Below are 24,805 nucleotides of genomic sequence, written 5' to 3'. Positions count from 1 at the left end.
AATTGTATTGGCTTCATTTCTGGTTCCTCTTTTGGACACAAGTTCCTCCAGTTTTGCCATCTAACAAAAGTTATATGTAGCCTATGCAGAGTGGAGTGTTTCAGAAAGTGCAGTGTCATACATGGGCTTGTTGATTTCTTTCTACAAGTTAGTTTTTTGGTTTATAATTTTAATATAAGTTAGTGGTAATAATAATGTTTCAAAGGTATCTTAATGCTGTTTATATAAGTAAAATTGAGTTTAACAAATAAAACCATGATCTGATTATTAGAAAAATTGTTCTAAAAATTGGATTATCTATCCTTGACTTTGTTTTATGAAATGTTGTGAATAGAACCCCTGACTTGGGCATGTACAAAAAAAGGGGCCACAAAGCTACTTGTATAAAGCTAAGCCATGCATACCTAATTTACAACTCTAGACAAAAATGAAAATAAAAGTAAAAAATCACAGTGTGCTACATAACCAGATAATTTATGTTTCTTTAATAGATTTTAATTCTTAGGAATGTTTAACTGTCCAAGTAAAATTGAACATGAATTCCAAAATCAGATTTCTCAAAGCTGGAACTAGAGGAACTAGAGCTTGTGGTACAGCATCTGCACTTGATCTAGCAAAAAGACACCGAAGGAAGAGAAGCAATAGGAGAAGCCACCTGCACCTAAAACTTATAAGCAAAGGAATCAACATTCAGATAATGGATAAGATGTTTTTGCTTCATTTTTTTCTGAAAGATAAAGCATTTCTCTTTTGTAAAAAGAATGCCTCCTTTACATTTTAGAAAAAATGTTAACACCACGGTTTACAAGAGCGATGTTTATTTTTCACAACAGTAAAGTAAATTACTGTGAAGTTCGGCAGCACAGTGAGCACTGATGGGTCTGACTTTCAGAATATGTTTCTGGTACAGTGCGGTGAAGCCACTTAGACAATTCCAGTTATTTGCCCAGCACCTTCCAAACAGTTTACCCATATTGCTCATCAATGTTCTTTGTAGAATTGCTTCATGGAATAAACACTTTCAAAGCCCCATCATAGAATGTACTTACATTGACTGGCATTTTAAACTCCAGTTTATTGTTAATTATTTCACTACTGTACACATTTAAAACATTAGCTCCTATTGTAATGTACCATTACATTCCTTCACAGAGTCATACGTAAAGAAAGTGACATCAGGGTTTCCTTCTATGATTAAACGTTTGATAAACCAGAGGTGTTTTACTACTGTTTATTTCCTTAACTTATTTTCTATTATTCTTATTTATATAGTTTTAATTTTATAATTTAGTAAAGAAGACTATTTTTTAAGAAAAAGGCAAGATTTTTTTAGTAAAATTAAATAGTAAAGTTAACGTCTAGTTGCTAAATCAAAATTAAACAGTTCTCTAAAGAACATCTATCTGCACCTTTCAGTTTTGTCAGAAGTATATGTACAGAGAATCATGAGTATCAGCTTATCTGATTAGACTTATTTTCTTATAAAGAAAAACACCCTTGTACAATGAAAAATATCCTTGTACAAAGATACTCTTATGAAATTAATGTAGAAGTCTAACTATTTGAACATAAATTCATTAAGTTCTTTACCTTGTATTAGTTCCAGTTTAAAATAAAATTAATTAGAAACATCAAGTATAAACCTATGTGCCAAATTGAAGGCTGGGCTGAATACAGGATCAGATCACACCTTTCTCAATGAATGAAAGTCTTAGAAATGAACTGCACTATGGTAGAGACTGCACATCCCAGCTGCCGACTATTTAAACTAAACAGAATATTCTGAGGTAATAGTCAATTATCTCAGAATAAAATCAAATTATTTATGAATAATCTGAAAAATACTAGGTATCACTGCTGATGGTTTAAAATGTAAACACCTCCTTTCATTTATGTAGTTCTCTTAAATTTTCAAGTCTATGTAAAAAACATATACATCTACTTCCCTGTCTATAAACAGAAGCCATAATTATATTCTTTACTTATTTGAAAATACAAGACAGTATGAGAAACCATCTACTGTGCCCAGAAATTTTTCTTAAGTTCTGAATCACCTTTATCAACCATAGTGATTTCATTGATTGCAATATTATAGTGTGTAGACTGACATTGAAAGGCTTCTATTGTGCATATGCTAAAGTCGGATTTACCTGAGATGAACTAATTAATCTGTATTCAGACTGCAACCTGATTTATGAGCTGATACCAATCTCAGCTGAGCATTAATATTGTTTCACCATCAGTTGATGCGTACAGTATTTCTTTCCAGTAGATAACCATCAATCTAATATTAAACAATGGGATCATAAAGTTTTGTTTAATATAAAATTTCCTGAACCATACAAAGAAACACTGGAACAACTACTTTAGATGAAGCTATGTTTGCTCTTCAAGGGAAAACAGAAATATCTTCTTTCCTAACATTTAATTAATTTAAAAGGAACAGAGCATTGTTGAAATTAAAACATCCTCCAAATATCCATGTTGCGTGTTTAAAGATCAGATAAGGATCAATTCGTTTAGAAGGTTTGGTCTTGAGTTTAGTAACCAGATAGAATCCCATCCTTGAATTTTAGATGAAGTCATTCACAGGAAACAACTTCTCATTGGATGGTCTCAGAAATGCTGCTGAGATAATCTTCAGACTTCATTATAAAATTTGTCCACTCCTGACAAATATCCTCCATGGAGGACTCGTTACCACCATATTCCAGAGGAAGAATGTCTGGGAAGTGCTGAAGTAGGCTTGATTTATAATTGTTCCCATGCAGATGAATCTGAAATAGACACAATGCTAGACGCATTTCTTTTCTTTTTTCTTTTTTTTTTTTTTGGTTCTTTTTTTCGGAGCTGGGGACCGAACCCAGGGCCTTGCACTTCCTAGGCAAGCGCTCTACCACTGAGCTAAATCCCCAACCCCGACGCATTTCTATTAAAAACCTAACCTCATCAAATAGGATTCACAGGGACAAGCAGGTAATATAAATACTGCACCCTCTATTCTTCTGCTCTAGAATTCAAGAATGTTATTTACTTTTAGATTATGCTGCTGTGAATCATAATTTCATTGCTTCCTTGGATTTGCATTTTTGCATTTATAAAAGCATGAGAAATGTACTATCTGATACTAATTCATAGTAAATTAAAGCATATAGGTTGTACCCACAATTAGGTTCATAAGGAGTAATTTATGTGTTTGGTTTCAGGACAAGGGGCTGAGGTGCATATTGTACACATGAAAGCAGATCTGGCCTCCAGGTTCTCCCAGCATCCCTCACTCCCTACCTGGCATATCTAGCCCCAAACCCTGAACTTTCCAACTCGGGCTGGGCTGCCCTTACCCCAGAGGCTCTTTCCTAGAGAGTTCAAACACTTTTGTCTCTTTCCCTTCTTTCCTCTGCTTGCATCTTCTCTCTCTCTTTCTCTTTCCCTTCTCCTCTTTCTCCTTCCTCATAGCAGTAAACCAGCCTTTTATTTATTTTAATCTAGCTTGAATTGTCACATGGCATGGGTAGAGAAGGGTTGGAGGAGAGAAGCAGGTATCATGTGGCCAGGAAAAACCTGGGCCCGACTCCTCCTTGGTTTTGGCACCATCTATAGTTATAGTCAATGGTTTCGCCATCGAGAAATTATGGTAGTGTGAGCCCTACATATTCATACATTTTAAATTTCAAACAGTGACTGTAGAATGCCAGTAAAGGAGGGATAAAGCAAGCTATAGAAATCAAAAGTAGGGCGGGAGAGATGGCTCAGCGGTTAAGAGCACCTGACTACTCTTCCAGAGGTCCTGAGTTCAATTCCCAGCAACCACATGGTGGCTCACAACCATCTGTAATGGGATCTGATGCCCTCTTCTGGTGTGTCTGAAGACAGCTACAGTGTACTTATATATAATAAATGAATAAATCTTTAAAAAAAAAGAAATCAAAAGTAGATCCTGCTAGAGAAAGTAAACAAAACAAGCTTTCCCATAGCTAGTAGTGGAGAAGGAAGAATGCAAGGTCCACGAGCTTACAGAGAGCACTAGAGAAACCAGAACTGTTAAACATGTTGGGTTTTTTTTTTTCTTTAGTGAACAGAACTGACACCTGTACAGAGGGAAGGCTAGAATGGATGTTGTTTTGTATCCTGGTGCAGCTAGCCTATAACCTGAATCCTCCAGACTGCTCAGCCTGTTTCTTGGTCAGTATAACTCATTCTTATAAAAAGTCACACATAGTTTGCAAAAGACGCTTATTTTTGTTATTATGCTTATTACAAATCCTTTCTCTCTAGACCATTATCCTTAGCACCATTTCTCATTCAACAGAACCCATTTTTATGGAAAAGGTTATAAATTAGGGATGTTTTGCAAAAGAGACGTACTTTGCAAAGAAGTTTCAATGGAGCCATGCCTGAAGCTTTGTTTTGACAATTGAGAAGAGAAAACTTCCCCCTCAAAGTTTTACTGTGTTTAAATATGTAAAAGATAAACTTATTGGGGTCAAACTCCTGAAGTTTGAACCAGCGTGGTTAACTAAAGTCTTGCTGAAGCAAGTTTCATTTTTGCCTATCTTAGGATGATTTTTCTGCCAGAAATAGAGCTTGCAAATATACCCACACAATTTGTGTATTAATTATTTGTATAAGTAATACATCCATGTAAGTTAGAAATCAGAACAAGATTAAAAACAAACAACACAGACTTTGCTACAAACTCTACCCTCACTTATCATTGCTGGATCATTTGTCAATCACCCATGCATGGGTCTGTGTATACTGAAAAAATACATTATTGTACAACTATAATTGTAAGTTCGGATTCTCCCCTTTTCACAGAAAAGGTAGCATACCATCAACACTGATCTGCATTGGAATGCATTTCTCCTTTGAAACATACCCTGCAGTCCTGTATGAATTTGTCAGTTTTTCCTCTCATGGTGAATGCTTGATGGGTTTTAATGATTTTCAGTATATATGCCTTTGTTGGTATACAGGTATAACTATCTTATGAATTTCCAGAAAATGCTGACATAGTTTGTCATAACTATTACTGTACTGCCCTCTAGAGGGAATATATTGTACACGCCAGAGATACATAAGAGTCTGTTTCCCAAGAGTCTCACAGCCCATAATGCTAGATTTTTCAAAAAGCAAAAGGAAATTTTAATTTGTAAGAGTAGTATTTGCAATGTTGATCTAATGGTTTAGTGCCAAGGAACATGGGAAAATAGTAAAAATGTCCGTAAATGAAGAGAGGTAAGATGTAATCACTTGAATATATTTTACTCACCCGACCCTTAATCTTTTCAGTCAGAAATGGTTTAATCATGGAAAAGACAGCATGGAAAATGACCGGCTCATTTATCAAATGGATCCCACGAACTTTCAATGGAAAGGAATCCTTTTGAAAGGAAAGAAAAGTAAAAACCTTAATAATGATTTTTCTGCCAGAAATAGAGCATGCAAGGATACCCACACAATCTATGTATTAATTATTCGTATTAGTAATACATCCATATAAGTAATAATGCAACATAAATCAGTCTTCTGAGAAGGGGAAACAAAAATATTCATAGGAGGAGATATGGAGACAAAGTTTGAAGCAGAGTCAGAAGGAACGGCCATTCAGAGCAGCCCCACCTGGGGATCCAGCCCATATACATATAACCACCAAACCACAATATTCCTGATGCCGAGAAGTGTGTATGACAGGAGCCTGATATAGCTGTCTCCTGAGAGGCTCCACCAGAGCATAACAAATACAGAGGAAGATGCTCACAGCCAACCACTGAACTGAGAACGGGTCCCCATTGGAGGAGTTAGAGAAAGGTTTGAAGAGGCTTGCAACCCCATAAGAACAACAATACCAACCAACCAGAGCTCCCAGGAACTAAACCACTACCCAGACTACACAGACCCATGGCTCCAGCGGCGTATGTAACAGAGGAAGGCCTTGTTGGGCACCAAAGGGAAGAGAAGCTCTTGGTCCTGCCAAGGCTGCACCCCACCACCCCCAGTGTAGGGGAATGTCAGAGCAGGGAGGTGGGAAGGAGTGGGCAGTTGGGTGGGGGGAAGGGGATAACATTTGAAATGTAGATTTAAAAATATCCAATTAAAAAAATAAGAATACTGAAGTTACATTCCTAAAGACAAGTCTCTTCTAGGAACAGATTATAAATTTTTGGTAAGGGTCTCAAAGATGGTTCCTTGGGCAAAGTACTTGACCCACAAGATGGAGAGCTGAGTTCAGACCACTAGCACCTATACACAGCCATCATGGCTGTGCCTATCCCCAGTGCAGAGGAGCAGAGGAGCAGAGGAGCCCAGGCAGACAGATCCCTACTCTAACCAGCCTAGCAGAAATGATGAGCTGTAGGTTGAGTTCAAGGCCCTGTTTCAAAATCCATGATGGAGAACCAGAAAAGACACCACACATTAACCATTGTCCTCCAATGCATGATGGGTAAACACACATGTATGTACATGCTCATACACAGGAGAATCTAAAGTGTGACTTATTCCATCAACACAAAAGCCTGGTTTATATACCATGTCAGTGCACTCAGAAAAGATCTAGAAAAAGGTTGAGTTTTTTCTTCTTCTTCTTCTTCTTCTTCTTCTTCTTCTTCTTCTTCTTCTTCTTCTTCTTCTTCTTCTTCTTCTTCTTCTTCCTCTTCCTCTTCCTCTTCCTCTTCCTCTTCCTCTTCCTCTTCCTCTTCCTCTTCCTCTTCTTCTTCTTCTTCTTCTTCTTCTTCTTCTTCTTCTTCTTCTTCTTCTTCTTCTTCTCCTCCTCCTCCTCCTCCTCCTCCTCCTCCTCCTCCTCCTCCTCCTCCTTCTTCTTCTTCTTCTTCTTCTTCTTCTTCTTCTTAGATTAGGTCAAGTATTTTAAGATCCATTCCCCCACTTTCAGCAGAAATCCACTCCCCAGTCACACATAATGTGACTCCTAAGTAGACAATGGCAATTTGAGATAGTTTGATTTAGTGGTTTTTAAAAAAAAATGTAGAGAAAAAATTAAATTCCATGAAATTTGAAATAATATAACAATTGAAAGAATAGAACAATAGGCACACACTTTTTAAACTTTTAAAATTGGAATATATCTTTATATCTTTAGTATCAAAGTCCTATGGACTACCTGAAAGGTTAAGACCTGAAAGAAAAATAAATTCATCAATAGTTATCTTATCCAAAAGTTCAATCAATACTGTTAATGAAGACTTTTCCTTCCTCTTTTAGGGAGAATCTCCCATCTTGTCATTTAGAGATTATTAATTTCTCTTTACAGATTCACTTTGTAATTTTTATTTAAACATGATTGCCAACACGCTCTGTAAACATCTTGTATCCTGTTCTGTCCTATTATTGCAAAATGATTTGTGGAGAGCATTGTGAGTTTTAACGTTGCTGAGGTGGCCGATCAAATGGACACGCTATCATCTCAGTGATCACTTTCCTGTTATGGGCAAGCAGGCTGTATCTAATTTTCGTCTATTAGAAGTTACGTCACAGCACTGTATTAGGAAGAGAGGTGACTGTAGAACAGCTTTTACCTTCAGCCAACCTGAACTAGGATCCTTTAGTCACTGCTGTTTGAAATAGTCATTGTATGCCATCACCCAGGGTAGCCATTAAATACAAATACATTTGAAAGACTTAGGAAAGTAGCTAGCACATAGTAAGCTATTACTATTACAATGCACAAAGTCCTTACTATATTTATGATTATCTTTTATCTAGGTCCCAGAAGTAAAATTACTACATTAAAGATATTGGTTATTTTTAAAGACTTTGGGACCTAGAAAAATGACTGAGTTTGTCATTGGCTTGCTATGCAAACACTAGTACTTGGGATTGATCCTCAAATTCATGGTGGGGGGAGCTAAGCATCTTATAATCCTAGCACTAGGGTGGTAAAGACAGGCTCCTAGGGTTCATTGGCCAGCCAGCATAGCTTAATCCGTGAAGACCAATGAGATACTGAGTCTCAAAATAGAGTAAATGGTACCTGGGGAATGACCCACAAGGTTCTCCTCTGACTTCCTTACATACATTTACATATGTGTAGCTATACACACAAAAACAAAGTTACATACATAAAGGCTTATTTTCGGAAGAAAGGAATGTCAATTTATTGTATTATTATAAATATTTTTGAGTCATTTTTGTTACTGTTACTGTACTATTTATTAGGTCTCATGTACCCAGGCTGGCCTCCTGATCTCCCTGCTTGCACCAGCCAAATCCTGGGATTACTGATGTGTTCTACCATGCCTGGCTTTACAAAAATAAAATAAAATCACTTTATTATTGAAATATATAAATTCTGTAGTTATTTATTTTGAACATGCTTATTTTTGCAGTTTGTTACATTTTTAATATAGTTATATTTACTGTTAACATTGTTCAAATATGTATTTATTGTTTCTAATGTTTAAGTTTCTAAAAGTGTACAAACACAGACACTATTATATAGTTATAACCTAACAGTTGAGATATATACTCACTGTAACTACAGCAGCAATCTTCTTGGCTACAGATGGGGTAATTTGAAAAGCATGAGAAATCTGCCAGCCTTCCAGGTCAAATATAGCCTTGACTCCATTCCGTTGAGTTTCCACCTCCTGTACAATGAGCTCTGATGTGATCAGACTTACACGAAATACATCATAGGCTGTAAAAACTTTTGGGTCCCAATAGGCTACAACAGACAAATGTAAAGACATCACATCTTAGGATGAAGAAACCTTCATATCCTGGAGTGAAGAATCAAAAATATTCTTTAAGCTAACAGATTATTTTAAAGCCCAAAGGATGCTTAGAAATAAAATCATGAACAAAGAATCATAAAGTAAGCAACAGATTTCTTCTCCCTCCTTAAGATTCTTAAGAGTATGGGATAGGGATGAATGCAGATCAAATTTGACTGATAAATGAAGTCACATCATCACTTCAAGAGAAGGCTGTGCCTAGAAATAGAAATGTTTAATGCCACTGATTGTGTTACGGTTCAGAAATAGAAAAGTGTGAGCCTTGGTTGCAATCAGCAGTGAGTATCATGCTAACTAGTAACTTGTGGTTTGGACCTGCGTTATACCTTCAAGGTCATGTGGGGCAGGCTTGGTTCCTCATGCATCAGTATTCAGCAATGGTGCTCTCTGGAGGGAAATAGCTCATGAGAGCTCTAAGCTCTTCAGTGGTTTAAGGTATCTATGGATTCATAACTTAGTGGACTGTATGGTACTGAGAACTTTGGAAGTAGAGCCTGGTTGTAGGACATTAGGTTGTAAGTCATTAGGGTGTGTACTTTTTTTTTTTTTTTGGTTCTTTTTTTTTTTTTTTTTTTTTCGGAGCTGGGGACCGAACCCAGGGCCCTTGCGCTTCCTAGGTAAGCGCTCTACCACTGAGCTAAATCCCCAACCCCTAGGGTGTGTACTTTAAGAGGATACTTTTCCTATTGTTCTTACTTGTTGTCTTCTGAACACCATAATCTTGCAAGCATTCCTCCACCCCGCTCTTCCTGTTATGGTCCATTGCATCAACACAAGCCTACAGTAATAAAGTCAACCAGTGATGGACTCAGACCTGTGGAACTAATCATTCCTCCTTTTGTATTGATTTCCTCAGGAACCCTGTCACAATAATAGGCAGATGACTAACACAGCAACCAAAGAGGTTTCCAAAGGAAAGACCTATGGAGCATGTAGACAAGCTGGTCACAGGCCAATCTCCGGAACCAGCAGTACAGAGCAGTCATGTCCCTACAGGCTTGAGCAGGAAGCTGGTCTTGGGAATGCAGCTGTACATGCCCAGAGAAAACAGAGTTCCTATGGTGAGAGGAGATATTGATAATCTTGTCCACACAGCCTGACTTTCCCCCACCATTCATAAAGACAGGCCATGGCAGACAGAAATGATAATGGACAGGCAAGAAAGTAGTCTTTAAAAATAATCCACATTTATTAAAAATTGTCATACACACACACACAAAGAATACAGGAACCAAACTCCATAGACAAACAAGAAAAATAAAGGAAACAGTTAAGAGAGAAAACTGAATTAGAAAGAAGCAATAATTTCAACAGATGTAATAAGAGGAGGCTGGAGGCTCTTTTTAAGAATAGATAGCAACATGGGCTGGAGGGATGGCTCAGTGGTTAAGAGCATTGACTGCTCTTCCAAAGGTTCTGAGTTCAATTCTCAGCAACCACATGGTGGCTCACAACCATCTGTAATGAGATCTGATGCTTCTTCTAGTGTGCTGGAAGAGAGCAACAGTGTATCACATACATAAAATAAATAAATCTTAAAAAAAAAGAATAGATAGCAACAGAGAGATGATTCAGTGGATAAAGGCTCTCGCTACCAACCCTGACCACATGAACTCAATACGAAGAACCAGCATGGTAGAAGCACTTGGAAGGTAAAAGCTGAGAATGAGAAGTTCAAGGTCGTCTTCAGCTATACTGTGAGTTCAAAGTCAGCTTGTGTTCTCTGAGCTCCTGTCAAAAGAAGGGAGGAGGGGAAAAGGGAAGGAAGGAGGAAGGGAGAAGGAAAGAATAAAAGCAGAACAATGGTTAATAACTAAGAAGTTATAGAAGCTCAGAAAATCAATGATCCTTCCTTAGGCCTCCGAGTAACTGGGAGGTATTATTTATTGAGATAATCTTTAGGGGTATAAAGATGATTTATACACATTCCACAGTAGTGACCAAGTGACTGCCAACTGGACGCAGGTAGAACATGGATCCAGTTGTGTTGATCTGAATCTGCAAAGAATAAAGCATGGTAAAGACACAGCTCTGATAGCTATCCATGTTCATGTGGCACCCTCATAGGGACTGTCTGGAATAGATCTTCTTTCCTCTGTTATGGGAGAGATATAATGATACATCCATGAAGCTGATGGCCTAGAGATGTGGTGCAGCAGTTAAGACTGCTCTGTTCTTGCAGAGGAACTGAATTTCATTCCCAGCACCCATGTTGCTCCCAAGCAGCTCAAACCCTCAGTAGCTCAGCTCTAGGGAGCCCATACTGCCTCTGGCGTCTGTGGACATCTTCCCCCATGTACACATCTCCCCTTGCTCATGCACTTTTTTTTAAAGATTTTTACAAACAAGATAAATATGAAATGAAGGCTGAGGCCAGTGTCCTGTCCGATTCTAGAAGTTAAAGTCTGATGAAAACAGGTAATTTCTGTGGGGAAAAAAAAAGCTCTAGAAAAACTGTGAAGAAGTCTTCCCACAGTTTGGTTGAAGAAAAAATTCCTGGAGGGCATGGCAACAAAGACACAGAACAGTGGAGTTCCTAAGATAGACAGGCTGGCTCACTACTGAAACCAGCCAAACAGATCTTGGCTTGTTTCTCAGATTTGCTGCAAAGAGAGTTGCTCGCCACCGTTGCCTAAGGTTCTTTCAGTAGAGCTGGAGTGAAATCAGACCCGGGACACAGATGAGAATCTTGAGATAAATGATGGGAGAGCTGTGAGAACACAGAAGTCTGGTTGAGAACAGAAAAGGAGGGACTAGAAGTTGCCAGGTGGAGGCAGCAGTGGGACTGAGGAGGAATTTTTCCGTGGCTGAAACTTAACAGTTCTAAATGTTGCTATTATCCAGTCTTGAGGAGAAAGATAAAGATCTAGAAAGGGAAAAGATGACTGTGGGGCTTATAGGGAGTCCTGGTGGGATTTCCCTTTGCTTTAGCAACCCAGATTCTTGGTAAAAATATTAGAATTATGAGTCCAGTGTAAAAATGTGACACTACTCCAGCTGAAGGCTACAATGATGAAATATGAGCTCAACAAAAAGAAATTTCCACATCATAAAATAGTTTCTGAGTAATTAGTGAGCCAACTCACTGGTCTGACCTGTTTGGCCCTCTATTCATTTTCTGTGAGTATAAATTACAAGTTCAGTTTCTCATCACAATACCTCAGATCAAACTCTCAATAGTTCTGTGTGGACTAGTGGCTACTGTAGAACAAGATCATCACAGAACGTTCTAGTGCACGGTACTGTCTGACTAAGCAAGCCTGATAAAGACATGAGAAATTAGAATTTTCATATCTTCCCTAACATCTACCTAGAATTTATTATTTATTGTGTGCTAGATAATATTCTTGTTATATTATGTGAATGTACTATATAAAACGAAATGTAATTCTCACAGCAACTCTGTGTTACAGATATATATATATGCTGTTACATATGTGTATATATATTATATAATGTTTTATTTATATATATACACATGTGTAACATTTCAATAAAATCAACATACTCTATAGCTTCAATTCATAATAACTCAAGTATGATTAATACCAAACCTTCATTGTTAAAATTTGATTTGCTGCTGTAGTATAGTAGTTGGTCTCAAAGGCCTCATGTTACATCCTCTGTCATAGGGTTGATAAAAGTACACATAGAGGAAAGGGCTGTGTATTTCCTCACTGCTTTTACTGTACAGACATGGTACAGAGTGGAGATGGCTGCAGTGGCCTTCTGTGGAAACAGTCTATCATAGATGCAGCTAAGTCATTAAAAGTTCACTCTGTCTTTTTATTTTATTCTTTTCATTCTAGAATAACATAGCCCACAGGAGACTTGCAACCTACCTTTCTGTTCTGACCTTCCTTAAACCCTACATATCTTTGACGTTAAATATTTTTGAGTTAAAGAACCCATTTCTCTCTCTCTCTCTCTCTCTCTCTCTCTCTCTCTCTCTCTCTCTCTCTCTGTATGACATGTACACTTGGCTCTACATGGAAGTCAGAGATCAATGATAGGTGTCTTTATCATCTATTCCTTGTTTTTTGAGCCTGGAGCTCACTGTCTTAGCTAGACTGGTGGGCCAGCCAGCCCTGGGGATCTACATTCCCTCTCATTAGGATTACAGACAAGCTCTGAAGCATGCCCTAGCTTTTTACATGAGTTCTGGGGATCTGAGCTTGGGTCTAAATGCTTACATAGCAGCTTTTTACTAGCTGAACTCCTAAATAACAAATATTTAGATAACTATATTCCCAGAAGCCCAGATTATACAGTGGACCAGTTAGTTTGCTGCTAAGGTATTTGTGATTGAAAAAACCACATTGGCTTTATTACTATGAAAGTGTTGTTTCATTGGCTTTCTCACTATAAAAATGTCATTTTCATTTACTTTGTCTTAGCTTCTATACTAAAAACACAAAACAAGCACTAACTACCCAGCCAGGTACTCCAAAGCCCAGACACGTAAAAAAGCTGAGGGAGATGAGCAGAAAGAGATAAAATTAAAGACCTGTAGGTTTCAATTTTATGCTCTTGGAACTTAAACATGGTTGTCATGTAAAATATAAGCACCACTTAAAGGTGAATTCCAGATAAATTGGCTGCAAGGTTTAGCATAAGAATGTCCCAATGATACTAAAAACTTATTTATGGATTATCTAAAATTTGAATTCAACTGGTAACCCCAAGTTTTTATAACACATTGGTTTCCTTGCTAATTTAAATATGTATTCTGGCCAGCCCATCCCTAAGGAGCTTCCTTTGACATGGGTGGAGCAGCAGGAGAGAAATCCACCCTGAGTGCTCTGTGGATGAGGGCTTCATGATTAGTTCTTTTTTATTTGATACAGAATCAAGGGGCAAGAAACACAGACTGCAGTCATACATACTCATCTGATACTTTCAAAACTTAAAAACGGTATCTTCTTAGAAAAACACATAGCAGTAGAGGTAAAGGCAGAGAGAGGGCTTATACAGAGGTAAGTAGTGAACATTAATAAACAAACGTTTTAAATGTTTAAAGGAGAAATTAGCTGTGCATGGTGGCACGTGTTTATGATTGCACTGATCAGGAGCTGAGGCAGGTGGAGTCTGTGAGCCCAGAAGTTCGAAGCCACTTGAGCTGGAAGTTAGAAATCCTTAAGAGCTGTATTTTGAGACTCCATTGAGAGAGACAGAGACAGCAGATAATGGTAAATATAATTTGAAGAAATTCTGTTCCTGAAATAATGATTAGCTGTGTGATTCAATTGGACTGAGACAGTGCTGGGAAAATGAGATTCTCTTCTTTCACCTGGAAAGCTTTATTTTTTAGTTGAGTTGATTATGTTATTGATGTTTCTTTTTTCCCAATGCAACATCTTTACTGATTATTTGGGAATTTCATAACATGCATCCTGTTCACATTCACCTCCAAGTCTCCTTGGTCACCTCCCACCCCTGTGGCACCCCTTCCAAAGAAAAAGAAAGTGGTAGAAGAGGAGGAAGAGGAAGAAGGAGGAAAAAGGAGGAGGGAGGAGGAAAGAGAAGGAGGAGAATAAGGAGGAGGAGGAAGAGGAAGGAGGAGAAGGAGGGAGGAGGAGGAAGAGGAAGGAGGAGAATAAGGAGGAGGAGGAAGAGGAAGGAGGAGAAGGAGGGAGGAGGAGGAAGAGGAAGGAGGAGAAGGAGGAAGAGGAAGAAGAAGAAGAAGAAGAAGAAGAAGAAGAAGAAGAAGAAGAAGAAGAAGAAGAAGAAGAAGAAGAAGAAGGAAAGAGAGAAAGAAAGAGAGAAAGAAAAAAGAAAGAAAGAAAGAAAGAAAGAAAGGAAGGAAGGAAGGAAGAAAGAAAGAGAGAAACACAGTCACCATGTTAGTGACTGTGGCCCATGTTATAACAGAAGACCAGGAAATGTCTATTGTCTGCCCTGTCACCTGGAAGTTTAACCACACAGAACTAAACATGTAGCAGACAGTATGGCTCACCAGCCGTGGATCTGAATGTTTTCCAAATTCACATGCTAGAATTTTACCTACAAGTTTATGGTCTTACTCTGTATGCACCCATGCCCAACATGCATACATACAGAGTACATGCCATGGTGCACATGTAGAAATCAGAGGATAATTTCTGGGAGTTGTGGAACCCTTTTATTATGGGTTCCAAAGTTTGAACTCAGACCATCAGTAATTTTAGCAAGTACTTGTACATGTTGAGCCATCTTAATAGTGTAATTCATGGCTCTAGGAAGTAGATTTGGGAAAGTTATTAGGTTATAAGGGTACAATCCTCATTTAGTGGGATTAGTGCCATTTTAAGAGGCCCCAAGGGATACTATACTGCTTATACTATATGAGGTCAGAGTGAGAAGATCTCTGTGAACCAAAGCACACGTTCTCATCAGAACAAAATCATTGGTGCTTCGATGTTGGACTTCACAGTTTCCAGCACTAAGAACTGAATTTCAATTTTTATGCAACCAGTCTAAGGTACTGTGCTATAGCAGCGTGATCAGATAAGACATTGACCAAAAGAAACACTAGAACACTTAATAATGAATGCAGACGTGAAGACAGAACGAGTGCAAGAAGACCCACTGTAAACAACTCACAAATTCGGTAAATGAGAACTCTACTGCCAGTCGGATCCCTGGACCTCAGAACTCCATGGTAGCCAGCCTTCAGAAGTCCAAGGATACTTCTAGGGTGTAGATCTGCACTTAGTTCTGGACATTCTGCTCGCCATTTGTAATAGTTTTTCATTAACTGAAAAATAAAATTAAACATCTCCATAAATGGTGTACATGGTTAGCACTTTGTAAAACAGTTAAAGACTTGAGGTTGTACATGAACCTTGTCATCTCTCTTGTCAGAGTCTGGAAGGGCTTTTTAGTTGTAAAAGCCAGTTCCTTTCATTAACGAGTTGAGATTCTTATCTGACTTGAGATAAGAGTTGGTCTTGAATTCAAAGCTCCATCATTTTTTTTCCATGTGGAGAGATTTAATGAGAGAGGAAGAGTAGAGTAGAGTAGAGTAGAGTAGAGTAGAGTAGAGTAGAGAAGAGGAGAGGAAAGGCTGGCTATGGGCATGTGGGGCAGAAGGGCATGGGGAAGGGGGCAAGAACAGAGAAGAACAAAGAGTAAGAGAGGAGGAAGAGCAGCTCCATCATTTTTAATTGCCATCCATTATAGTCTCTTAAAATAGTTGCAAACAAGTCCAGACCTTCTGATATATGTCCTCCAGAAAGAAGTGGAATTGGCTTTCGATGTGAGCTGGCCTTACACCTTACTTTGAAAAACAGTGTAGCTGTGGGAATGACACTACACTAGACTTAAAAGGCCTGCTGCCTTCTGGGATCCAGACATATGTAAGATTACTGGACGGTAACAGACTATATGAGAGAAGACCGTGAGATTCAGAGACCATCCTAGTCTAACTTCAGTCAAGTTCCCACAGGATTCCATGAGGAATTGCCTCCTCATGCTATCTTTTGCTGAACTTCAGCTAAGTCAGAGAGCACAGGCAAATGTAGAGTTGTGTTGTAGATCAAAAAGCTTAAGGGATATTTCCTACTTAGCGGTAGGAATATAACTCCTAGTACTTTCTAAGTAAGTCAATCAAATGAATTAGAAGCAAAGAAATCATGTAAATAAACAATAGATCTTGGCAAAATATGATTTAGAGGAAATCCAGCTCCACAGAAGGTCTACCAGAACAGGACAGTGAACAAAAAGCTACTATCATTTAATTTTCTTTCTGATTTTTTTCTTGTATCTTTTTTTTCTAAATTGACATTGTACTTGCTATTAGCCACACTGAACCGCAGTTAGGTGAAAGGCAAGGATACAGTAAGCATTTTGTGGAAACTTTAGAAAGATAGTGCCTGTGAAGTTCATTCTTCATGGAGTTAGGGTCTTACTATGATGAAGGTTCATCAAAGCAACCTCATATTTGAAATCCATTATGATAAACATGGTAACTGTAGCCACAAAACATTAATAATCCAGAGGAGAACCTACAAATAGCTTGTGCAGAGAATGAATGCTGCACTGTGGAGGAAGTCCCTGGCTAGGACTGGTTAGGAGAAGAGCCAGTTGGACTGTGAGAAACGAGTCACCATGGAGTCCTCTAGGACACAGCCCCTGTAGTCCTCCCTTCTCTGACTCTCCCCCTTCTGGCTATTCTCATGTTGTCATCTTTCTTTCGTTTGGTCTCTCTCATCTCTGCATCGAATAAAGTCTCCTAAGCTTAAAAGAAAGACTTGCAAGAGCAGCAAACTAAAAAGGAAGAAAGTCAGTCAATTTGCCAGCAAAAAATAATTGGTGACCTAAATAGACATTTCAAAGGCAGCAAGAACAAGAGGCTCATTGTAATTCTGATACATTCATTCTGTCCCATACTGTGAATTTCCCTTCTTCCTCCTGTCTTAGATGTCATCGGAATCAGTGTCAATAACATTTGACAGTTTCTTCAGATAAAAGCATGCCTTTAAATCCTGATTCAGTGTAAATGTGGAGAGGTGATTCGTGGTGACTATATAGAACATTGGTTTTATTGTCCTTGGAATGTTAAAAGTATATTGCAGTATAGAGGATCATTGAGGTAAAGAAAGAAGCACGGTCAACATGTCTCTGCAGATTGCAGGCTCTCGGAAGATAGAAACATGTTGAGGGAAAGAAAGGATCAATGCATGAATCCATGGGCTGTGCCCACACTCGAAAAGAATCACTTTTGGAGATATCAACAATTGTTGTCATGCATCTTGGCATTTACATCTCCCAAAAGTTCAAAATCCAAATCTTTGTTCATATATTCTACGCTGATAAACAAATTTACAAATCCAACTGACGTAAATGTTAGTGATAAAAGTAAATTGCTCCTAAGCAATCTCAAGCCAAACTCCAAGTTCAGAACAATAACAACAAAACTGGCTCCAAATGAATATTTGTTACTGATGGCTGCCTATTTCAGCCAAACATTGGAAATTTCTACTTAAAATGTAATATTTAGAGTTGGTCCTTTTTACATTTGCTGATGCGCTTTTAGACTACCACCACAACAGACCCTATTTGTGCCACTTTTATACAGTACAATAGGACCATCTCAGTTCTGCCTAACAATGACCCCGAGAGGCAACTGCTGTTATCTCATTGATAGATAACAAAGCCATGAGGAAATATGTTTATCCACTAAGCAGTGTGAACATTGAAATTCACACATGCTATGAAAAATTACACACAAAAAAAGGCTACAGTTTGATAGTAATCATCAAGAATGGGTCATAGAATTTCAAAGCTTTGAAGTACTGATAGAAATCATAATGATAAAGTACTGAAACACTGTATATGTGCTGTATTATTTTGTTGCTAATTGTTTAATAACATAAATGACATGAATTATAAAGAGATGAAGTCTATCTAGCCCAAAGTCTAGTAGAATAAGCTATTGGCCCTCTTGATGGAAGAATCTTCAGAAAACACCAGGCATTATATGGCGTGTGTGTGTGTGTGTGTGTGTGTGTGTGTGTGTGTGTGTGTGTGTGTCTTCTTCTCTTATAAAAACTATCAGTATTCCATTATGAATGCCCCATGCTGACTAATTCTCCCCAGAAAGCTCACTGCACACAATAGTTAGGTTACATTTCTGTCCTCTTTCTGGTGACGGTGAGGTAGTTTGAAACAAGATTTTAATTTGTAGACCTGACTATCCTGGAACTCGTTCTGTATACCAGGCTGGCCTTGAACTCACAGAGATCTGCCTGCCTCTGCCTCCCCAGTGTTGGGATTAAATGTGTGTGCCACCACCTGGCTTTTCAGTTCTGCCCGTTAATACTTCACTGTATAAAATGAACTTCAATATAAGTCTTGAGGGAACAAACCATATGTAAACCATCACAGCTGAATACAGAAATGTAAGGAACTAGACAGTTTGCTTGTTGAGCATATGGTGGCTATTTTTCATGCTTAGTGTTCTGACCTGAAGGAGACAGTAGAGTCTTCCAGAAGCACAGGCTCTCCTAAGCTTCAAAGCCCTATACTCCAGCTTAACAGCTATGTGAGTAATGAGGACTCTACATCTCAATTCCCTTGAAGAAGAAGAAGAAAAAAAGAAAAGAACAAACAGTTCAACAAAGTGCCTGTCATTAATAAACATTTGGGTATTAAGACTAGAAAATATTAATGTATCATATGCTCAAAACCAGAATAATGAGAACTTCCTTTATAACTGGGAGACTTGTCATAGTTTTCTCCTACAAAACTTTAGAGTTTATATTCCATAAGCATGAGAGTTTGTACTAAGTACCACAGCAGAAGAAAATAAAAAGAAAGTTGCACAGTTTTGCCCTTTCCCCTTTCCTTTCCAGTTGGCAGACAAGTCAGAGAGGTCACAAACAAAAACTTGGGTTCTGTCCAATGGACACAGTCCTACTAGGCCATCCATCAAGAGTCTGTGCAGTGAAAACCATTCAGCAAAAGAAAGAAAACAGGAAATGCACACATTCTCGAGGTGACCACAGTTTCTGCATCTTCATCTGCTTACTTGTGACTTTTTACAAGCAGCTGAGACCAACGACTCATACATTTTATCATTAAGCATTTCTATGGAGTTTTAAGGACTCATGTAAACCTCACAGACTGCATTTTCATATCTGGTATCTGGAAAGTGCACACTAGTGCACACATTGATTACAGTGTTCAGATACTTCATACCCAGGACATATAAAGCAAGAAGTGATGCTGCACTGTTATGTATTTCTTTACATCAAAATATCAACAAATTGAAATCAACATTTAAAAAGACAACCAACCCACTTCTAAAGAAAATTTTGTATAGAAGCATTTCTAAAGGTGCTGGGATATAGCTTGGGCATAGAGTACTGGTCTACCTTGCTCTGGGTTCAATCTCCAGCTCAGAATAAAAAAGGAAGGGGGGGGGGGAGAGAGAAAGAGAGAGAGAGAGAGAGAGAGAATTTTACAGTACCCCAACACAGAGGATAGGAGGGTGATTCAGTAGTATAGTGAGTGTTTGTTTATCCTGCAAAACTTGGGTTCAGTTCCACAAAAGGAAAATGCTGGTGCTATTAAAGGCAAATCACCTCAGGAGTTGCAGCATTTGTCCAACATCATGAGTCTCTACAGAAAGAGAAATAAGAAACAGTGAACGCATGGAAAAAGCTCACTTCACCAGTCTCATGGCTGTGGTACATATGACAAGAGTTAGTCTTGGCAAACACACCGTTAACCTGCTAGCCTCCTTCTGAGACAGTGCTATCATCAGAAACCAAAACACAAATGAAACCAAGCATCAAGAATAGTGAATATGTTTAATAAATGTAAATATTCTGATTCTTTCAGAAAGGAAATGGTTTAAATATTAATAAGCTATAATATAGACAAAGACCTAAGTTCTTCGATGTAAATAGGTAATTTTTTTTGAAGAAAAAAAAAGTGGCAAACACAAAAAAGAAAACTGGAAAATTAGTTTTAGATATCTAAAAATGATTAATCTCACTTATAACTAAATTAATATATATAATAAAAATACAAAACTATCTTCATGTAGCAGGCACAAATCTTATTTGATAACGCAGTGCACATAATAACAGAGAGGAAGAAACATCATTATGCAGTGTGCAATTCATCAGAGTGAAAACTCCCTGCAAAGGTTGTTCATTCCTCAACAGTAAAAATGCGGGCACCTTCCGTCTGCAACTGGTGAATTTACTCAATAAGGATACATAAGGATATGTTCTGATCTGTGTGTAGAGATTAAACATGAAGACAAACTCATATACCCACCTGCTGGTGGCATATTTTATACTGTGAGGCAGAAGACTGCGGATATAAAAAAAGAGAAAAATAGAGAGAAACACTAAATGAAGAGATGAACGGTGAGCATGGCAGCACCGGGTCCCCATTGCTGAATGTAGGGATGGAGGGAGCCTAATAGCACCTGGAAACAATCGCTAAAGCCACAAACACGGAACTGGTTAGATACCCTTCGTGTATTATTTATGTCATGGTTTGATAGCAATTCCATCAACATTCTGTGCAACAAGCAGTTGAGAAAAGCCAAATAAAAAATAAAAAACACAAACGCCTGTTTGCATGAGCAAAAAGCACATGCTTAAAGTAGTAGATGATACCACTCTTCTGGGTACTCACGGTCTAACTAAAGTTTGTGTTGGGAATTTTTCTTTTAGGAAATACTTTTGAACTTTTTACTGTTTTATATTGTTTGTTGTTTTTGCCATACTCGGTGATTATCCAATAAAATTAGTTGCATGAAAGAAGAGCATGTTGGAATTCCACAGCCTAAGTATTTTCCCTTGCAGAAAGGTCTAGATTAGTCCTTCGCTGACCACTGACTAGTTATCCCATGCCAACCAGAGCGCTTGGCACACCTTGTGCTAACATTCCAGGTTAATGTGCAATTTTCGAAACTACTGTCATGTCCTCACAGTTAGTGGACAGATAACAGTGCTGACCCCAAGAGGGACAAAGTCAAGGTCGCATCTCTCTGGCTCCATGGCTCTTTCTCAGTGTGGTGTGAAGACCTGAAACACAAAAGAATCGCCAGTCCTGCCCTGGATTTCAAAGGAACCAAACTGACTGTGCTGTCATTTAGCTCTATTAACATAATCTTTTTCAAGATGCCTTCAGATGTCCATTTTGTCCCCTCCTCTGTCCACTCCTGGAGTTGTCTCCTCAGGTGTGTAACACAGTTGAGCACCCCAGGAGGTCTCCACTTTGTTAATCGCGGGGACTCTAGTAGTCCTGGGGAGGTCCTCCACGGCAGCGGGAACCAGAGCATCGACGGGCGGAATCCCGGGTCTAGGCGCGCTTGCAGCCACACTGCCACGCTCGGTACGCGTGGATCCCAGCCCCGCCGCGGTCTGCCCGCCCGGGTTCACACTTACGCGCCAGGCCAGGTCCAGGTCGAAATCCCGGGCACGCAGGAATCGCAACAAGAAAGCGTCTGTGAGCGGCTGCGGGGTCTCTGGGACGCCCTCCTCCTGCGCCCGGCGCCTCAGTTCGGCCAGGCCCGGCTGGACCAGGGGCGAGTGGTCGGGCTGCTCGTTGAGCTGTTTTCCAACCACTGGCCCCGGCCGCATCTCTGCCATGCCCGCCGCGCTGTCCCGGCGGCAGGGGGAAAAATGTGGGCCCAGAGCCATCCTCCGCCCCCCGCCGTGGCCGCCGCCCCGCGCACACTCACCCGGTGCCGCCCGGATCTCCGGTGTCCCGCTGGTACAACCGCCAAGGAGTCCTCTTAAAGGAACGCACATGGTGCCCTCCGCTGCTCATCAGGGTAGCCGCAGCCAGACCCAGTGAAGGAAAGCCTCTAGTGTTGAACCCAAAGAAGGTGAAGTCACAGTTACTTGGAATGTTTCTAATCAGGCTGCCAGAGAACTTTTCTTTCCCTTTCCTCGTTGCCCTTCCCCCTCTGTTCCGTTTTGGAATCAGGAAACAAGGTAAAGAGGCTTTAAAGGGCTCTTTAATTAGTCTGGGTGTCAGACACTCAGGAACACCCTACCGCACCCCAACCCGATCCCTTCCTTAAGGCTGAGCTCAGGCCAGCTCTAATATTCTAACTAGTTTCCAAAATGCAATTCGAGGAAGCCACCTTCCGCAGTCTCGCTGCTCCTCCCCCCTCCTTGCTTCTCTCCAGGAAAATACTTTCCAGATCTTGGCATCTGGCTCTACTAGAGTCATATATACAAGGAGAGCGGGTAGGGGAGGGCACGTTTTAAACACTAATGATGCTTGTGTTTAGGCTTCACAGTCTCTCAGTCAAGACCCTTAAGTGATGGAATCTGAAGGATGTCAGGTGAAGAAGAGTAGGCAGAGATGACCCAGAAATCTGAACACATGGAGGTATTTTCCCCTTCATTCCCATCCATTAAAATTACCCTACACTTGAACTGCCACCTAGACAGAAGAGGAATTAGTTTTACGGACTCCGTTCTGTCTAGGTGGCAGTTCAAGTGTGCATGTTCACGAAACGCTGATTTCGCGAGTGAAACCAGCCTTAAAGGAACTCAGAGCAAGAATGTCTGACGGAGTGGTTCCTGGGTAGAGACCATGTTCTGATTATTGGTGGGTATTTTCAAAACAAAACTCCTACCTTGGAGACGTTTTCATTTTTGCGTGGTCTGGAGGGAAAAGCAACAGAAATAAATCTACATGGTGTAGGAGAACAATCTGCAAACAACAGGAAACAAGGCAAAGCTGATAGAGAATCCGCTGTGATATGTGAATTTCGGAATCACTAAGAGAGCTGGCCTGGGACGCTTGGGGCTAAGGGGCTGTGAGCTTTGACTTCTATGTTGAGGAGGGAGAAGGAACAGTATTACATAACCAGAATCTAATCAGAAAATTGTTAAAAGTCTCAAATCCTGGGATAAATGTCTAAGGTCCCTTTTAACATATCAAAGTGGACCTGTCCCCGAAGTTGTGCCAGCATCTCTCTGTCCCTCCACCTCCTCATTCCAGGGTATGGCAGGTGTGCTCTACCCTACCCTCTACCCCCACAACTCTCCAGCCTCACCTCTCCAGGGCGTGGGCCGCCCTTGCCTAGAAGCTCATCCCTATTCATCCCTATTGGTTACCTTTCCACCTTTTTTTTTTTTAACTTTTCGAATGTTACCACCTTCCTCTTCCCTATACGTCTATAAACCCTCTATCCCATCCCCGCTACCCCTTCTTCTATGAGGGCGCCCCCACCCCACCCCTCGCAAGCACCCACCCCTTCCCGCCCTGACATTCCCCTACACTGGGGGGATCCAGCCTTGGCAGAACCAAGAGCTTCTCCTCCCATTGGTGCCCAACAAGGCCATCCTCTGCTACATATGCAGCTGGAGCCATGGGTCTGTCCATGTGTAGTCTTTGGATGGTGGTTTTGTCCCTAGGAGCTCTGGTTGGTTGGTATTGTTCTTCCATGGATTGCAAACCCTTTCAGCTTCTTCAATCCTTTCTCTAACTCCTCCAATGGGGACCCTGTTCTCAGTTCAATTGTTGGCTGCTAGCATTCACCTCTGTATTTGTCATGCCCTGGCAGAGCCTCTGAAAGTACATACAGTAAAGAAAATATACTGCGACCAGATGCAGGGAGGCAGATCAACTTCACTTGAAACTTCTATAGTTAGGGGAAAGGAGGTAGAAACATTCAGAACCCGCAAAGGTCATTGCCTGAAGGCTTAGGGTACCTGAATGCCTCCTTAGCATAAGAAAGCATTTCAAGAAACTCAGTCTCTAGATGTACGGGTTCTTCAGAGGAGAGAGGAAGTTGAACCCATAATTTATATAAGGCTATGTGACCTTCTTCAAGAAGGGGTGTGGGGATTTTTGAACTCCTCAGGCAAGGTCAGAGAAGTAGAAGCCCCGCCAAAGGAGATCCTCCCTATCACCCTGAGCCCCAGAAGGCTCTCCAGTCAGCTGTAGACTTTAACCTTAATTAGCAGAGTTTTCCCACACTTCTGACCTCCACAAGGACCAGGAACACCCCTGTGGGACAGACACACCTTCAGGTAAAACATTCATATGATAAAAATGAATAAAGAACAAAATTTAAAACTTAAAAAAATATTTATTTCAAAACTACCTTCCGAATGGTTCCCAGAAATAGCATTGGTTTCTTGGAACCAGGATAGAAAGATGAGTAAAAGGTTAAACATGTGGCTATTGTAGCCTTTTTGGAAAGTTCAGTATATGTGTTTGTTATTTCTGCATCTGTGAAACGCATAGGCACAAAATTATTTCTATTGATTTCATCAAATTCATTAACAGAAATAACTTGTAGCCGGTGGCAAGGAAGTGGCAAGGAGCTATGGAGGTCAACAAATAGCCTGAGGAGTGCTCTTAATGGAAAGAGAGTCGAAGAAATGATAGAGTAGATATCCAAGGAAGGACTCCTCCGGTAAAAATTAATTACTTTTGGGGAAAAAGCAGGCTTGATGTATTTTTCATTATGTGTCTTTGTTGCAGTAACCTCTCCAACCCAAATAAGCCTGTGCAAAGAAAACACAACTCAATTAATATGAACACAAGCTGTGCACCTAGACTGGGCAGATAGACTACTACTC

At 39.8% G+C, this 24,805-nt stretch overlaps 1 protein-coding gene across 7 annotated transcripts; it reads right to left on the bottom strand.

The window, feature by feature from the left end:
• Positions 1 to 801: 801 nt before the first annotated feature.
• Ttpa (alpha tocopherol transfer protein) lies at positions 802 to 21,858 on the bottom strand. 7 transcript variants are annotated; one of them, XM_039109317.2, is made up of 7 exons: positions 21,644 to 21,858; positions 19,820 to 19,856; positions 18,700 to 18,808; positions 15,336 to 15,489; positions 8,490 to 8,683; positions 5,273 to 5,383; positions 802 to 2,777 (listed from the first exon to the last, which is right to left on the bottom strand). In XM_039109317.2, exons 2-7 carry the CDS (start codon positions 19,834 to 19,836, stop codon positions 2,604 to 2,606), a joined length of 759 nt encoding a protein of 252 aa, XP_038965245.1. In that variant the 5' UTR covers positions 19,837 to 19,856; positions 21,644 to 21,858; the 3' UTR covers positions 802 to 2,603. The 7 variants fall into 7 exon arrangements, with proteins under 7 accessions (XP_038965245.1, XP_063143266.1, XP_017448653.1 ...); XM_063287196.1 differs by lacking the exon at positions 21,644 to 21,858 and adding an exon at positions 20,523 to 20,556; XM_017593164.2 differs by lacking the exon at positions 18,700 to 18,808 and having other exon boundaries at positions 21,644 to 21,744.
• Positions 21,859 to 24,805: the final 2,947 nt, after the last annotated feature.

The sequence above is a fragment of the Rattus norvegicus genome, chromosome 5 (genome assembly GCF_036323735.1).
Source record: "Rattus norvegicus strain BN/NHsdMcwi chromosome 5, GRCr8, whole genome shotgun sequence".
In the NCBI taxonomy this organism is placed as follows: Eukaryota; Metazoa; Chordata; class Mammalia; order Rodentia; family Muridae; genus Rattus; species Rattus norvegicus.
This window is presented reverse-complemented; position numbering and strand designations above follow the sequence as displayed.

Coding starts and splice junctions, on each gene's coding strand:
- Ttpa (NM_013048.3), bottom strand. CDS start 21,847: ATGGCAGAGATGCGGCCGGGGCCAGTGGTTGGAAAACAGCTCAACGAG. Junction 8,684..15,335: donor AGTTCTCATTTACCGAATTT/GTGAGTTGTTTA, acceptor TGTCTGTTGTAG/CCTATTGGGACCCAAAAGTT. Junction 2,778..5,272: donor CTGAAAAGATTAAGGGTCGG/GTGAGTAAAATA, acceptor TGTCTATTTCAG/ATTCATCTGCATGGGAACAA.